Source organism: Cydia splendana, chromosome 25 (assembly GCF_910591565.1).
Source record: "Cydia splendana chromosome 25, ilCydSple1.2, whole genome shotgun sequence".
Lineage (NCBI taxonomy): Eukaryota > Metazoa > Arthropoda > Insecta > Lepidoptera > Tortricidae > Cydia > Cydia splendana.
In genome coordinates, this window is record NC_085984.1 from 774,438 (window position 1) to 790,204 (window position 15,767).

At 39.8% G+C, this 15,767-nt stretch overlaps 1 protein-coding gene across 1 annotated transcript in view; it reads left to right on the forward strand.

Moving 5' to 3' along the window:
* LOC134802714 (talin-1) overlaps positions 1-15,767 on the forward strand; it is a 147,918-nt gene that overhangs the window by 82,833 nt on the left and 49,318 nt on the right. The window contains exons 22-34 of the mRNA XM_063775359.1: positions 2,546-2,747; positions 3,141-3,292; positions 3,931-4,050; positions 6,021-6,131; positions 7,044-7,133; positions 7,859-7,996; positions 8,388-8,506; positions 8,887-9,031; positions 10,170-10,363; positions 12,961-13,090; positions 13,691-13,815; positions 14,296-14,464; positions 14,817-14,984. Coding sequence (XP_063631429.1) covers positions 2,546-2,747; positions 3,141-3,292; positions 3,931-4,050; positions 6,021-6,131; positions 7,044-7,133; positions 7,859-7,996; positions 8,388-8,506; positions 8,887-9,031; positions 10,170-10,363; positions 12,961-13,090; positions 13,691-13,815; positions 14,296-14,464; positions 14,817-14,984 — 1,863 coding nt within the window. The remainder of the gene's footprint in view (positions 1-2,545; positions 2,748-3,140; positions 3,293-3,930; positions 4,051-6,020; positions 6,132-7,043; positions 7,134-7,858; positions 7,997-8,387; positions 8,507-8,886; positions 9,032-10,169; positions 10,364-12,960; positions 13,091-13,690; positions 13,816-14,295; positions 14,465-14,816; positions 14,985-15,767) is intronic.

A 15,767-nucleotide genomic window follows, 5' to 3' on the forward strand; every position in this document is an offset into this window, starting at 1 on the left:
TTGATCTGTGGGCGGGTCTTTGTATTTTTTATAGTTACTCTTTTATTTCTTATAGGAACGACACATTTGGTGAATGCTGAAGAGTATAAAATCTTGGGCTAAAAATTACTCTTTTTACAAGCTTTTATTTACTTTCACCTGTCCCGTTGTCTGTCTGTCTGTAATCAAATCTTGCAAGTTAAATTTGATCCACTTCCCGGTTTCCGATTGAGCTGAAATTTTGCATATACAGGGTGTCCCATAAGTGACACGTCACAGTGACACTGGAGGTAGACCAGGCCAAGAGGACCCAAACCAACTTAACATGACCCCAGTAAAAGTGTCACGGTTTTCGAGTTATTGCCAAATTAAGGTTTTTCATGAATTTTGACCGTTTTTAACATTGTTAGTGCCAGTGTGCACTCGGAAAGGTCTCAAAGTTAGTTTTTTTATGTGTACGGCATCATGAATAGTTAATTAAGATAACAAAATAGGTATTTTATCGATAAACAATGTAAAATACAAAAAAAATACTGGTTTCATCTTGAATTAAATTCACAGCGAAACATCAGTTTCGACTTTGACCACCTGTCGTGAAAAAAAATTACTAGAAAAGTAATGAGCAAATAACGTCAAAAAATTGAGCATGTTATGCAGATTCAAAAATGGTATAACACATGTACCTTCCTGCAATAAAATAGGAATTATTATCATCTTTCGAAAGCCTCATAAAAAATAAGTGAAAACTAGGAAATCTGCAATCCGTTGCTACTTTTAGTAAAAATAACGATTTATGTTGAGATATCTAATTCTGGATTCAGAAATAAAAAAACGCCTATTCAGTATTTACCGAATGCTTAAAAGAATGAGATGGAAAATGGCTATCTCCCTTTTTAAGGATATCATTGAGTTGATAAAGGTTCAAAGAAAATAATACAGGTTGAAGTTTGAAAGGGTAGGTTGAAATAATTTTACAATAGGTGGTCGAATTGCTTTTCTCCGGCTCATATGCATGCTTGACACCGTCTTGTAAAACTTCGAGTTAATTTTCTTAAATTAATTTCGGATATTTTTCTTGCTGCCTCGAAAATGGCGTCGTTCCTCGAACAGTTCCTCTTGGGACCTTATTGGGTCGGAGTTAAATTTATCTTTTAAGTATCCCCAATAAAAAAATCTAATGGATTTAGGTCCGGGGAAGGTAGGCCATGCCACTGGTACCAGTCGGCCTATTCTTCTGGAGCTGGATTCACAGCAAGATGGCTGCTCAGAATACTACGCTCGCGATGTCCGCGACCACCTCACACAGAAATTCCCAGATGGATCAGCCGATTGGGACCAGTGGCATGGCCGCCGCGTTCCCGGACCTAAACCCATTAGATTTTTTCATTGCTTAAAAGATAAAGTTTACTCCGTGCCAATAAGGTACTACGAAACTACGGCGACTACTAAGAAGAACGGCGGCGCATGTTCGAGGCAGCACGAAACATATCCAAAATTAATTTAAGGAAATTAACTTGAAGTTTTACAAGACGGTGCTAAGCGTGCATACGAGCCGGGGAAAAACAATTCGAGCACCTATTCTGAAATAAAATTACTTTAAAAAAATGATTAAACTTCAACCTGCAGTATTTTATTTTCTTTGAACCTTTATCAACTCAATGATATCCTTAAAAAGGGACATAACCATTATCCATCTCTTTCTTTTAAGCATTCGGCAAAAACTGAATAGGCGATTTTTTTATTTCTGAATCCGGAATTAGATATCTCAACATCAATCGTTATTTTTACTAAAAGTAGCAACGGATTGCAGATTTCCTAGTTTTTACTTATTTTTTATGAGGCTTTCGAAACATGATTATAATTCCTATTTTATTGCAGAAAGGTACATGTGTTATACCATTTTTGAATCTGCATAGCATGCTCAATTTTTTGACGTTATTTGCTCATTACTTTTCTAGTAATTTTTTTTCACGACAGGTGGTCAAAGTCGAAATTGATGTTTCGCTGTGAATTTAATTCAAGATTAAACCAGTATTTTTTTTGTATTTTACATTGTTTATCGATAAAATACCTATTCTGTTATCTTAATTAACTATTCATGATGCCGTACACATAAAAAAAACTAACTTCGAGACCTTTCCGAGTGCACACTAGCACTAACAATGTTAAAAACGGTCAAAATTCATGAAAAACCTTAATTGGGCAATAACTCGAAAACCGTGCCACTTTTACTGGGGTCATGTTAAGTTGGTTTGGGTCCTCTTGGCCTGGTCTACCTCCAGTGTTACTGTGACGTGTCACTTATGGGACACCCTGTATACGTAAGTCGGGTGACAATGCAATATTATGGTGTCATCCAGCTGATCTGATGATGGAGACAGGAGGTGGCCATAGGAACTCTGTGATGAAACAGCACAACCTAATTGTGTTAGGGTTTTTTTGAATTGTCTCGATGAGTTAAAGTTGTCTGTCGTAAGAAAAGTACAGTCAGCGATAAATGCTTGTTTCAAAAATGAAATTTTTGCCAAAAACTTATTTCTATACATTTATTAATGTGTTGATCCAGGTGGTAGCCCCAACTCTCCACAACCCGCAGTGCCGCGAGCAGCTCACCTCAGCCGCGCGACTGGTCGCCCGAGCGGTCGAGAGACTGGTCGACAGCTGCCGCGCGGCAGAGTCCGCCGCGCCGCAGAACGTGGACCAACTCATGGCGGCCGCTAGACGCGTTTCTGAGGAGTTGGAGCGACTGTTGCAGCACTGTCATACTGGTAAGGGATTTAACGCCGTGACGACACGTATCAAAAAAAAAAACACTGCAAAGTCCCACACTCGCTTTAGAAAATCCAATCGCTTTCCGTTCATGCCTCCAGAAAGACGTATCCTACGTGAAATGGGGTCTCAATACTTTTGATTCTCAAGTTCTAGCCCCGAAAAGAAAACATCGAACCGTAGAGGTGCTTTTTTTCCCTCGCAGTAGTTTGTCACTAATGTTGTTGAGGAATACCTAAAACGGCATGTAATATATATTAAATAGATGGGATAAATAATACCTCGACAGAGACATCTTTGATCCGCCATACCTCCGCCATACTGTAATTGATAGTCATACGTTTAAATATGTAAATTTGGAACAGTTGTTTAACACCGTTTGTGGTTGACAGATCGCCGAGCCCAACCCAGCGTGACGGAGCGCTCTGTGGAAACCGTGATGACGGCCAGCGAACGTGTTGTCGAAGCCCACGATCCTGCCGAGATGGTCCGCCAGGCGCGTTTGCTTGGACAGGCGACTGCCCATCTTATCACCAACATCAAGGTGAAGATCAGTCATATTCAACCCGAGGGCTTAAAGCTAGCTTTATTTAGAACGTTAACCTTTTGACCGCCAAAGATGTCAACTGGCGCGCCTGACAGCCCTCAACCTGCGTGCATTCTGACAAGGTTCACGATGACGCGCCGCGCACAATAGGCGTAGCGTTCATCGTTCAAAGGGTTAAACATTGCGCACCCCTGACCTGAGCCATGCGCGCCTGAATAATTGAGTGAAAGACCACTTCCTTCTACTAGTATAGTCTGTCGATTTATAATTGGCCCTAGCCGCTAATCCTGTCTATTAACCGCACGTACCTCTACCTGTAAAAAAAAGGTTCGTGTAATTCTCTACGGTTACTCAGTGCTGGCGAGTCGAACTAGTCTATAATGTGTCATCCAGATGCGTAACAAAGGCGCGTTATCGGAGAGCGCACTTACACTGGTTTTTTGAGCGTTGGACTAGCCCGCGCTCATGTGCCAATTAGAATAATTAAGACCCTTGTTTGCAGGTAAGTAGCACGTGCGGCTTTACTTAACAATAGACAAAGGATGAGCAGTTCGGGGCCAGCTATAAATCGACAGATTATACTATCTTTTCACGTTTAAGAATTTTGTTGTAACGGATACTTTATTTTTATATAGACGGAAGCGGAGAAGCAACCTTCTGACGCCCAGCGCAAGCTGCTCGCGGCCGCTAAGCTGCTGGCCGACGCCACCGCGAGGATGGTGGAGGCCGCTCGCCAGTGTGCCACCTCACCACAGGTATTTATTTATTTAATCTTTATTGCTCAATACATGATTGTATAAATGACGGACTAATGCCTGAAGGTCTCTACCAGTCAACCAATGGGCTAAACCAGAAAGATTAAGTAGGTAAGGTAGGGTCTTTAATTTCATCTTGGGCTAAAATGCTTTTGTACGGCTGTTCTCTTCTGGTCACATTTCTTGACCGATTCTCGTGAAATTTTGTGAGCAAGTTCGATAACTTAAACAAGTTTTTGCTGATTTTTAGTGTTCCGTACCCAAAGGGTAAAAACGGGACCCTATTACTAAGACTCCGCTGTCCGTCCGTCTGGCTGTCACCAGGCTGTAACTCATTCTTTATTCTTTATTCTTTATTCAAACACTATGTATAAGTTTACAGCTCAAGCCAAGGCACTTATACTGTTAATTAGGTACATATATGTTGTCAGTATCAGTCAGTATCATAAAATTAGTAGGTACACTTATTGTATTACACACTTATCTTTATAATTGAACATACATATTATGTATTACTAAGTTACATAGAGATAAAAAAAAGAATCTGATATTAAATAACATAGGTAGAGTTTAAAAAAATCCTGATACTACGTTGTAGGGACGGCCACTTGTCTGCGAATATGTCTGCGTTTTGGACTGTAGCTATGAAGTTATTTAGTAATTCTATTGCTCGGTACGTGGGTGCGTTTGAACCGTGATAGGTGCGAACATTTGGATATGCAAAAAGGTTTCTGGCTCTACGTGCGCTACGCCCTACTGCAGCTATGTAGTTGTCTGGGGTAAAAATACGCATACGCTCCAGAACGGATGGGTTGTCAATACGATTTCTTAAAAGCAGACAATAGTGTAAGGCAAGCGTTTGCTTACGCCTTAGCTCGAGAGACTCTAACCCTACCATTCCCAATACAAAGGATGATGGAAATAAGTATGGGTAGTATCCGTAATACCTTTTGTAAAGATGTCTAGCAAATTTGCGTTGGACGCGCTCGACCATTATGGTATATTTTGCTTCCCGAGGGTCCCATGCGATAGAATTGTACTCAAGCTTGCTGCGAACATAGGCATTATAAATAATTATTGCGATTTTAGGGTCACGAAATTCAGAAGTCGTTCTAATAATGAACCCTAAAATTTTGTAGGCACTTTTGCAAATATTTATAATGTGTGAGTGCATGTTTAGCTTAGTGTCGAGTGTTAACCCTAGATCCTTTATTTCTGTTACTCGGTCAAGGGGAATGTTAGTAAGAGTATATGTCTGGAGGATATAATCTACAGACCGGCTAAAACTTATTACTTTGCACTTAGATTCATTTAGGTACAAGCGGTTTGTTTTACTCCAGCTGTCAACCATGTTGATTGTTTGTTGGAGTACCGTACAGTCGGATGGATTTACGACCGGTTGAATTATTTTAAGATCATCCGCATAAAATAGTGATTCCACGCCTGATATATTACTTGGCAGATCATTGACCATGATTAAGAAAAGAGTAGGCCCCAGAGTGTTACCTTGACTAACCCCGGAACGAGTGTAATACCTTTCAGATTGGTAAGAATTTAATTGGACATATTGTGTGCGATTCCTGAGGTAGTCAGAGAAGAAAACAAGAAGTTGAGGGGTGAAACCTAAGGCTGACAGTTTGCATAGGAGAGTATCGTTGTCAACTAAGTCGAAAGCTTTCTTGAAGTCGAAATAAACAACATCAACTTGTCGTGCAGTATCCATTTATCTCATGAACCGTGATAGTAAATAAATTTTCACAGATGTATATTTCTGTTGCTCTGTTGCCGCTATAACAACAAATACTAAAAACAAAATATGTAAAATAAATATTTAAGCGGGGCTCCCATACAACAAACGTGATGTTTTTTGCGTATAACGGTACGGAACCCTTCGTGCGCTAGTCCGACTCGCACTAGACCGGCTTTTTTTAAATGTGATTTGAAACATAATCAAATATGTTTGTTTGCAGGACCGCGAGAAACAAGAGAACCTCCGCAAGGCCGCCGAAGAACTACGCTACATCACGGTCGATTACGCCCAAGGGCAAGACATTGTCAGCTCGCAAATGGCTCGCCTGCAGGTAATTTATATACAAACATTGTTTACATATCGCACTGCACCATCGTCGAAGCAAAGAAACTCCTATTTAATTTTTTACAATCACTTAACTATGCCGAGACAGAAGATATTTTAGTTAAAATAATTTAGGTTTATTTATCATGTTTTGCCATAGAAATGTATATCTTTTTCTTACTTATAAGTATGTTATAAGTTTTCATTTTAAGTCTGTTATATTATATCAAAAACATACCTAAGATATTACTGGACTTGATTGTGTAACTTAGATCTCTTATTTAAACTGTAACTGGTTCCCCGCGATACAGGCGTAGCCTAGTGCGGAGACCCCTGCCATACTCTGTTATGTGTTCTTTTGATAATAAATTTATTCTTATTCTTATTCTTATATAAGTGCAACATAATTTGAAGGGCATAAGGTTCATCTATGATCGGTTTTGGCGTCAGAACTATGATCATTAAGAGTGTACCTGCTAGTACTTTAGTGCTTATGCATTATCATTATCAAGTTACTGTAGTTTCCTCATTAGTGAAGGAAGTTAAAATTTATAGTCAAACAACGACATGCTACCAGAGGATTTGAGCTATTTTGAAATTAAAATCACTAATCCCTTCGTCATTCGCATTGCAAAAACCCGAAAACTTAAAGTGAAAGCAGCTTTTTAAAACTCCATAATTATCTTTCAGAGACATGATTTTTTGTTATGAAAAATATACAATATAACACAAATATCTACTCTTTATTGCACACCTCAATAAAAAAACAATACAGAAAGAAAACAGCAACAGAAGTAGAGGTAAACAACAGGCGGTCTTATAGCCAAAAAGCGATCTCTTCCATACAACCTTAAACACATAAGTAAGTAAGAAGAAGTAGAAGCTATAAAGACAGAGTTTAACAATGAGTTTGTTTTAGGAAACCGCCCGGCACGCCGCCTCGAGCGCCACACAGCTCATCACGTCCGCTCATAACGCGGCGCAGCACAACACCAACAAATACTCGCAGGTCAGTACGAGTACATACTCGGATATTATTGCTCAGGAAACATCATCATCATTAACTTAAGAGTTATTCTCTTGTCGGTGGAGTATCTTCCAGCTTTCCCTATCCTGCGCCAGCTCTTTGACTTTTTGATACGACACGACACCCACTTTTTCTTTCACTTGCTCCAAAAAGCTGCGCCTGGGTTTTCCTCTTCCCCGCTCGTGTCCTATCCGCCCCTCCGGGATAGTTTTAAAGAAGTGGTCGTGTCGTATTAAGTGTCCAATCATTTTTCCGCGTCTATTTGCGATGGAAACATAATGAGACGCATAAAACGTGAGTGTAGGAATAATAGACTTTTAAAAAGTAATAATCCAAGTGTTGCGTTGTCATTGACTGAAGCAGAATATAATGTCAATCATATCAAAATTAAAATCAATATCTGATATGCAATTAAAGACTTGCTTGTACAAAAAGCAGTTTAAATATCAATATAACAAGAGGAAAACTTACTTACTGCTGTGGCGCAACTATCCGAAGTGGATCTTGGCCTCCGACACCAAATACCGCCATGCTACTCTGTCCAAGTCTGCTGTTTCTGTCCAGTCGACGGCGAGTTCGCTAAGATCTTTCTGCATTTCGTCTCTCCAGCGGTACCTAGGGTGAACATGGGGAAAAGCAAACCCAAAAGGGATAAAAGGCCTAAGAGATTTATAATATTTTCATTAATTTTATGTTTGCGTTCCTAGGAATCTCTTATGCAAGAGTGCGAAGTGCTATCCGAGCACATCCCTCGCGTAGTCGACGCGGTGCAAGTTGCAGAACGCCGTCCGGACCACGCCGCTGCGAGATTGGACCTTATTGCCAGTGCTGACGCCTTCTTACAGGTAAGCAATGCTTTTAGACGTATTATGGATGTGTTCAGTCTTTATTGAGTTATGGTGTTGTGCTTTGGGGAAACAGAAGAGATGGATTTATCGCGGGGTTGGATGTTATCGCCGCTGTACTTGTTACTTAATATTACCTCTAATATTGTAATATTACAGGTAATATTAAGTAACAAGTATAATATTGTAATATTACAGGTAATATTAAGTAACAAGTACAGGTAATATTACGGCTACGTTCACTCTTTATTAAGTTATGGCGTTGAATTTTGGGAATACTGCGAAGCGTGTATTTAGGAGAGTTTCCAATACGTAATTATGATAGATTGGTCATATAAGTAGATCATATTATGTAATAAGCTCTAAGTTAACATGGATATTGTGGTTGCAGCCGAGCGGGCATGTGCTACAAGCGGCGCGCGCCGCGCTGCCGAGCGTGGCGGACGCGCCCACCGCCAAGCACCTCGCGCACACGACGCAGCAGCTCACCGCCAGCTGTGCTGACCTCAGGTACGACATTATTTACCCATATCAAACAAGAAGCGGTTCTCATTTCGTTAGGTCTATCTTCTCCGATTTCTTGAAATAACTGAACTATTTCGGCCAGTTAGGCTTAGCTTATCCTATTGTTATCGCGTCAGGATCCGATGATGGGAATCTGCGGAAATTGACAGAAATCTTTAAATTCCATAGGTACATTTAGGTTGTGATTTATGAAATACCTTTTTCATTTCGTTTGTTTTTTTGGAAACTATAGAAAGTTTTGTTGCGTCACTTCCAACCGTTCTTTTTTTGTTAAAATAGAAAGAGCAATCGCACTTTTATAATTCTAATAGAAATTATACGATATGTCATTGTTATTTTTATCTCATTTAAATATTAATGTTCAGGTCTGCCGTGAGCCGTGCCCGTATCTCATGCAAGGGTCTGGAACTGGACGCAGCTGCTGAAATCATCCGCTCTTTGCAAGACGAACTGGACGAACTTGACGAAGCCGCGAGGGCTTTCGATTTGAAACCTTTGCCAGGACAAAGTGTAAGTGTAATTGCTCCAATTCATTTATTATTTGCACAGATAGACATCGGTTACACGCTAATTCTAGCGTCAGTTCAGTCCGTCAGTCTGGTCAGACTGACGGGAGAATTATCGTGTAACACGCGGACTGATGGTCTGGACTGATGAAAATTTAAATTTTTAGATAATATTCGTCAGTCCATTTTGAATGACAGAAAACTGATAGGAGACTGATCGTGTAACCTGTTCGTGTCATTCTCGTGTCAGTCACCATATTAGACAAGACTAAATAAATCGCGTTTAGTAATTATTAGTAATGACAGATGTAAACTTTAATGTAATATAAGAGAGTAGAGACTGCAAGATCCCACAGTCAAACCGTGTAAACTGTTTTGTGGGACATTGTATTTGTATTTGTATACTTTTATGTTAATAAATAAATTAAAAAAAAATGACTGTGTTGCGTTCTGTGTCCAAACGGCGACTGTGTCGTAATTTTATCAGTCTGTTGTCAGTCTGGACTGATCGTGTAACTGTGTCCATTTTCCATCATTCTGGCATCAGTCAAAACTCGAATGGACTGAACTGATGCCAGAATTAGCGTGTAACCGATGTCATATAACAGGTTTTCCATTCTTCGCTAATCGGACTGGTGCTGATTAAGTTTTAGGTACAATAAAAGTTACAAAAAAAATTCAAGGCCGTTTTAGGCACGCTCTATCACTCCTAACTTTTCCATGAATTTAATTATAACTAGTATCCCGCCTCGGCTTCGCACAAAATTTAACAAATTACACCTAAATCTTCCTCAAGAATCACTATATTGATAGGCGAAAACCGCATAAAAATCCGTCCAGGAGCGTTTTGAGTTTATCGCGAACACACATACACACAAACAGACAGACGCGGCGGGAGACTTTGTTTTATAAGGTGTAGTGGTAATGGAATCGCCAGACAAAGAATGAAGGACTTTGGAGCAGGATATCTGGAACCAAAGGATTTTAAAACGCTACCCATGAGCTCCATCATCCAACACATGGATATGGTGGGAAAAGCTCTCGAGTAGGGATCTTTCCTAGGGGGTAATTGCACAAAAGATCACATGGGTCGCAAGGGCCCCCGAAAACGATAAGATAATGCAATTGTGTTCATCATCCAGGCCGAGTGGGCGCGCTCCACCATGGCGTCGGCCTCGCGCGCCGCCGCCGGCTCCACCGCGCAGCTCGTGTCCGCGGCGCGCCGCCAGGACCCGCCGGGCTGCGGCGAGGCCGCCGCCGGCCTGTCCGCCGCTCTGCGCCAGTGGACGGGCGGCGTCAGAGCCGCCGCGCATGCTGACGCTGAACACACGCCCAGGTGACTACTCCCAGTGAACCTAGATAACTACACCATGGCCTCCGCACAACTAGTCTGTCGTGCGCCGAGAGGACCCGCCGGGCTGCGAGGAAGCTGCCCCCGATCTGTCCTGATGGACTAGCGGTGTCGGAGCCGCTCATGCTAACTCTGAACATACTCCCGGGTAGGTATACCGTTTGGAAACTCAGAAAACGTAAGGAAACCCTTTAAGGGTGGTATTTCACCTGCCCAATTTCTTGGTCCAATGTGCATTGCGTCTCACCCTCTCGCTAAGCAAAGTATGAGATCCAAATACACATTAGACAAAGAAATTGGACAGGTGAAATACCACACACCGTTTTCACATTGTCCGATCCATCATCGAATGTAGGATCCTACATTCGCAAGGTGCCAACCCTCCTTCAACGGTCTCGCACACTTCAGCAATCATTATACCTACACATTACACCCACGCCCATAAATTATCGGTCCTACAGCTGACGGCCCGACGTGTCCGAAACTATCGATATCGCATGAACTAGAGTGGTCCGTGAGTTCTGTGACATGAAATCCGTCTTAATTTAGTTATATACCTATCGATTTTCATCAATGATTTCTTAAATGAATAAATAAATACAGAAACACATGTATGTTAGAGTCTGGCTAGCCAAAAATTGTTGACAGATATTTCGTTGTTGTATCACCAATTGTCTATGATTTAAAAAAAAAGCTAAAAGTCAGTTGTCAATTTATGTCATTAATTCAAATTGTTTGCGGTTTATAAGGGGTTTACATTGATATAGAATAAGAACTGGATACCCAATCAGCCGCAAAAAATGGCCCCGCAAAAGTAACGTTAAAACAGATCACGCGTTACTTTTTCGTTTAGTCTTGTATGGACCGCTCAAATGTGAAGTTGTCAACAATGTCGTAAAATGGTCGTAAAAATATGCAAAAACAACAATGATAAAACGAGGAAAAAGCATGGAATGTATTTCTTTCGGTTAGTTCTTTGGATAGCATTACATAATTTATGTAATCTGGTGGTAATTTCATGATTTTGAATAAATTATTTTGTTAGTACCAAAGAAGGGATGTGAAGGAACAAAAATCTAATGAGTCGATGTGAGGCCAATACTTTTTTATTTTTATATGGAATTCGTAAGATATAATATTATGTTTAAATTCAAGATTTCCAAGAAAACCTATGCGACGTGCAAAGTGGACTGCTATTATAGCAAGAGATAGGGGTGATGCAGTTTTAAACAAGGCAAAACGGCACTTGAGTGTTCGGCGCATTTCCCTGTTTCCGACATATACACGACCAATAAGGGCTTACATCGACTAACTGTAAATGTTAAACCTGTCTGAACACAGTGACAACCACAGGATTTTTTTGATAAAGACCATAACCAATCATTACCAGAGCACGAAAGTGCGAAGAGTATTATGTAGATCTAAATACACAGTTATTTAATAAGTTGAATTTATTTCAAGGAAAATATAATAAATTTATAAATTTATTTTATGATAACTTACACGGGTTGTTACCATGAATTAATTTTATTTGAACTCCCGATCAAATTAAATTTGTTTCATTTATTACTTCGGTTTTTCTGTACAGTAATACCTATTAAAATGTACCAAAGGGACTCCATTCGTTCATTATTCTCGTTTGACGTTGTTTGACGTAAATACAAAGGTGAAGTTACGTTTAGTGCCATCGGACTTAAAGTTTTAACAGTGTTGGTAATAATGTTTACAAATTTGACACTTAATGCTTACGACAGTAAGTTCTTTTCCGTACAAAACATTTATCTTGACTCAAAATTTACGTAAGCGTTTTTATCATCAATGCAAATTTGCAGCTAATGTCATTCTGATCCACATTTTGTTGACATTTTTGTTCCGCTCTGTGTGTCTATTTCTAATATTAAGTCAGTGGGGGTTTATTTTAAATTACATTAATAATGTCTATACTGAGTGTGGTTCGCAAACTTTTATTTAAGCTCGTAAATAATTACGACAATGTGCGAAGTCGACGTGTAGCGTTGTATAACGAAAAACTGCAATGTTTACAACTCCTAAACAAATGTAAACAAATTAGGAGGTTGGTGCTCTATAAATATTTTGATACTTAGCATTTAGCATATTTGGCATAGTACTTATGTATTTTTTTGGTGATGGATTAATATCACGGTATTATAGAGCTAGGTCTTATTTACACTACATTTCATTTTTAGCCTTGTTACAATGGTATATGGTGAGAAAGTGTTAACATATGTGTTTATCGTTGACTGTACTTTACATAGTGGTAGAAATTATGTGAGCTGACTTTGAGTGCACGTCAACGTATATTTAACTTATATCCTTAGGTAGCTTACGTGTGCACAGAAAATCAAAAATATTTTCTAGTATCAAAACTATATTTCCTACTACACAAAGTGTGACCAGCCCAAGATTTTTTGAATTTCCCGCCAAACATTTGTGTAATATTTCAGTAGCCAGACTCTATACATTTTACTTCCATCCGTCCGACATTTGTTGAAAAATAAATGCACATTGTGCCGCAATTTTTTCATTCGTTACTTGTCCTTAAACTGAAACGTCTCTTTCAGACTGACGTCCACTGGGCGCGAAGTACTCTATTCCTCGCTGACGCTGGTGGAAACTGTGAAGACATATCTGTCCACCTCGGAACGTGTTGACATCTCCACTATAGTCTCCGTCGCTAAAGATGTTACTCAGGTAAAATATATTATAATTTGTGTCTAAAATTTTAACTTAGTTCTCAGGTAAATACCGATAATATTGATAGTTTAGTTTTATTCCGAGTTTAAAATATACCCCGTTCCTATTTTTAGTTTTATTTTTTGTGCTAGGGTGGTATTCCATGTGTCCAATATCTTGGTCCAATGTGTATTTGTGTCTCACATTTTGCTTAATGAGAGAGTGAGACGCAATGCACAGTGGACAGATGGAATACCACCCTAAGCAACAAATATTTAAACTTTCACATTTATAATATAATAATATTACTAGATCCCATTCATCCATCATCTCTTCAAAGGTTGAAGTTCCAAAAATCCTTGCTGAGTTTGAATCCGATACATTGTTTAAATATATTTTAATAAGTACCCTTAACGATTAACGCCCTTATTCAGTATTATTCTGACTTAGTTAAATTATGTTTTATCCCTTTCTTACAAATATATAAGTCAAAATGACAGATAAAGACGAAAGATTAATAGCTAATTCAGGCCAGTAACGCGTTTATGAATAACGCCATTAGGGTGTGCGGTATTAAAGTAACGGAGCTGTTTCATATTGAAATGTATTATTGTGCAGAATCTGGACACGAGCCTGGAGGCGGTGCCTTCTCACTCGGAGCTACACGCGGCCATGGTGAACATCAATGAAACGCTCAATATCCTCAACATGGGCGAATTCCCGCCCAGCGACCGTAGCTATGGGTAACAACTAATTTAATTGATTATTCTGTACAAACAGCAACACTGCTAACTGTACATCGGTGGACCTGTGGAGTCTCCTCTAGCTGTATCACTGCTAACGTCGTGCCTTAATAATCTAACAGATGGCGCTAGGGAGCTAGAACACAATTAGTAAGAGACCTACATCGTGCTTACGGAGTTTTAAATGTCAGTTGCTATATACATATATAACTTCCGACCAACTCTCAGTGGACTTCGGTCCCCAGGCATAACACCCGCCTGGAGTGAGTACTCTCTATTGCCTCTCTACCTCCTACAGACCTTATTACAAAAGGCATAAAGTCCACCGATGTACAGTTATAAGTGTGGGCGATAGTACAATCAAAACAAACACATACCTTACACCTTGGAGATAACATATAGCACCAATCTTTACTTTGGTATCAAATTAAATACAAATCCCTATAAGTTACGAGTGTTAAATACTCAACTTTTTCACAGTGAACTCCAATCCGAACTGAACGCAGCCGCCGTAGGCCTCAACTCGGCCTCATCAGAAGTCGTACAAGGAATCGAGTCCCCATCGGCGCTCGCTGATAACTCGAGGCATTTCGGAGACGCTTTCAACCGCCTGCTGGGCGTCGGTATGGAGATGGCGGGACAGACTGAGGTAAGATCTAGGCCTCCTTTTAACCATTTTTTATTTTTGTACTTACCTACTTTCATAGACTGTCCCATTTTTTGCCAAACGCCTATCACAGACAAAACATCCTCCAGACTTAGCATGGTCGCGCTACCCCCTCTGCCACGCATACGGTAATTTTACTCCATGTTCGAGTCGAAAGTGTCTTTGTGTGACGTCCGTGTATTTGAACGGACCAATCACGGCACGGTATTTCGCTCACCTCGTCCCGCGCACCCCCGCATTTTTGGCATCATCGGTTGCATGAAATAATTGCTCTAAAGTTAGTCTAGAGGATTCCTAGTCTATGACGCCTATTCATGTGTGACATTGTTTACAGGATCGCGAGACCCAAACCCTGATGGTGAACTCCATGAAATCCGTGACCATCAACTCTTCGAAGCTGCTGACGGTCGCCAAGTCTGTCAGCCAGGACTTGACGCGCCCTAACGCTAAAAACCAGCTCGCTGCTGCCGCGAGAGCTGTTACAGAAAGCATCAATAGACTGGTAAGTTTCTTCTTCAGGTCTATGTATATTTTACAGCTAATAAGTTTTTGGCAAAAATTTCATTTTTGGTACAAGCTTTTATCGCTGACTGTACTTTTCTTACGACAGACAACTAATACTCATCGAGACAATTCTAAAAACCCCTAACACAATTAGGTTGCGTTGTTTCATCACAGAGTTCCTATGGCCACCTCCTGTCTCCATCATCAGATCAGTTCGACAGTACCATATTATTGTATTGTCATCAGAACTACATACAGCTGCCAATTTTCATGACGCTATGATCCTAGGAAGATGGTTAAATTAGTAACCTTAGATTCCATTACATAGTTACATACAGGTCGACCGAATAAAAGTTTGTTAAAAATGATTATTTTTCTTGACCAGATATCACCTCCGTAGAAAGCAAAAAGAATAGATAGTATAGAGGGATTAGAGGGTTACCGAGTTACAGTAAATTTACTGCCATCTATCGACACATGATTAAAACTAAAAATGAAACTGTTAAAAATATCAAAAAATGTATTTATACACATGGATAAATGTTATTTTTATTTATTATTTTTATATGATTTTGACCCATGTTCTTTCACTGATATGTGTTAAAATTGTTAAATATGAAACGGTGTCGTCAACGCCATCTAGCCGAGCATAGGCCAAAGGTGTGGCGCCATCTATCCGAAAATGACTTTTTCTTTATTTCCGAGGCACGTTTTTTCCTTAGACTTTACTCTTCTTATACGGAGTTACATATGTATTATTTCTACAATACAAAAATGTTCC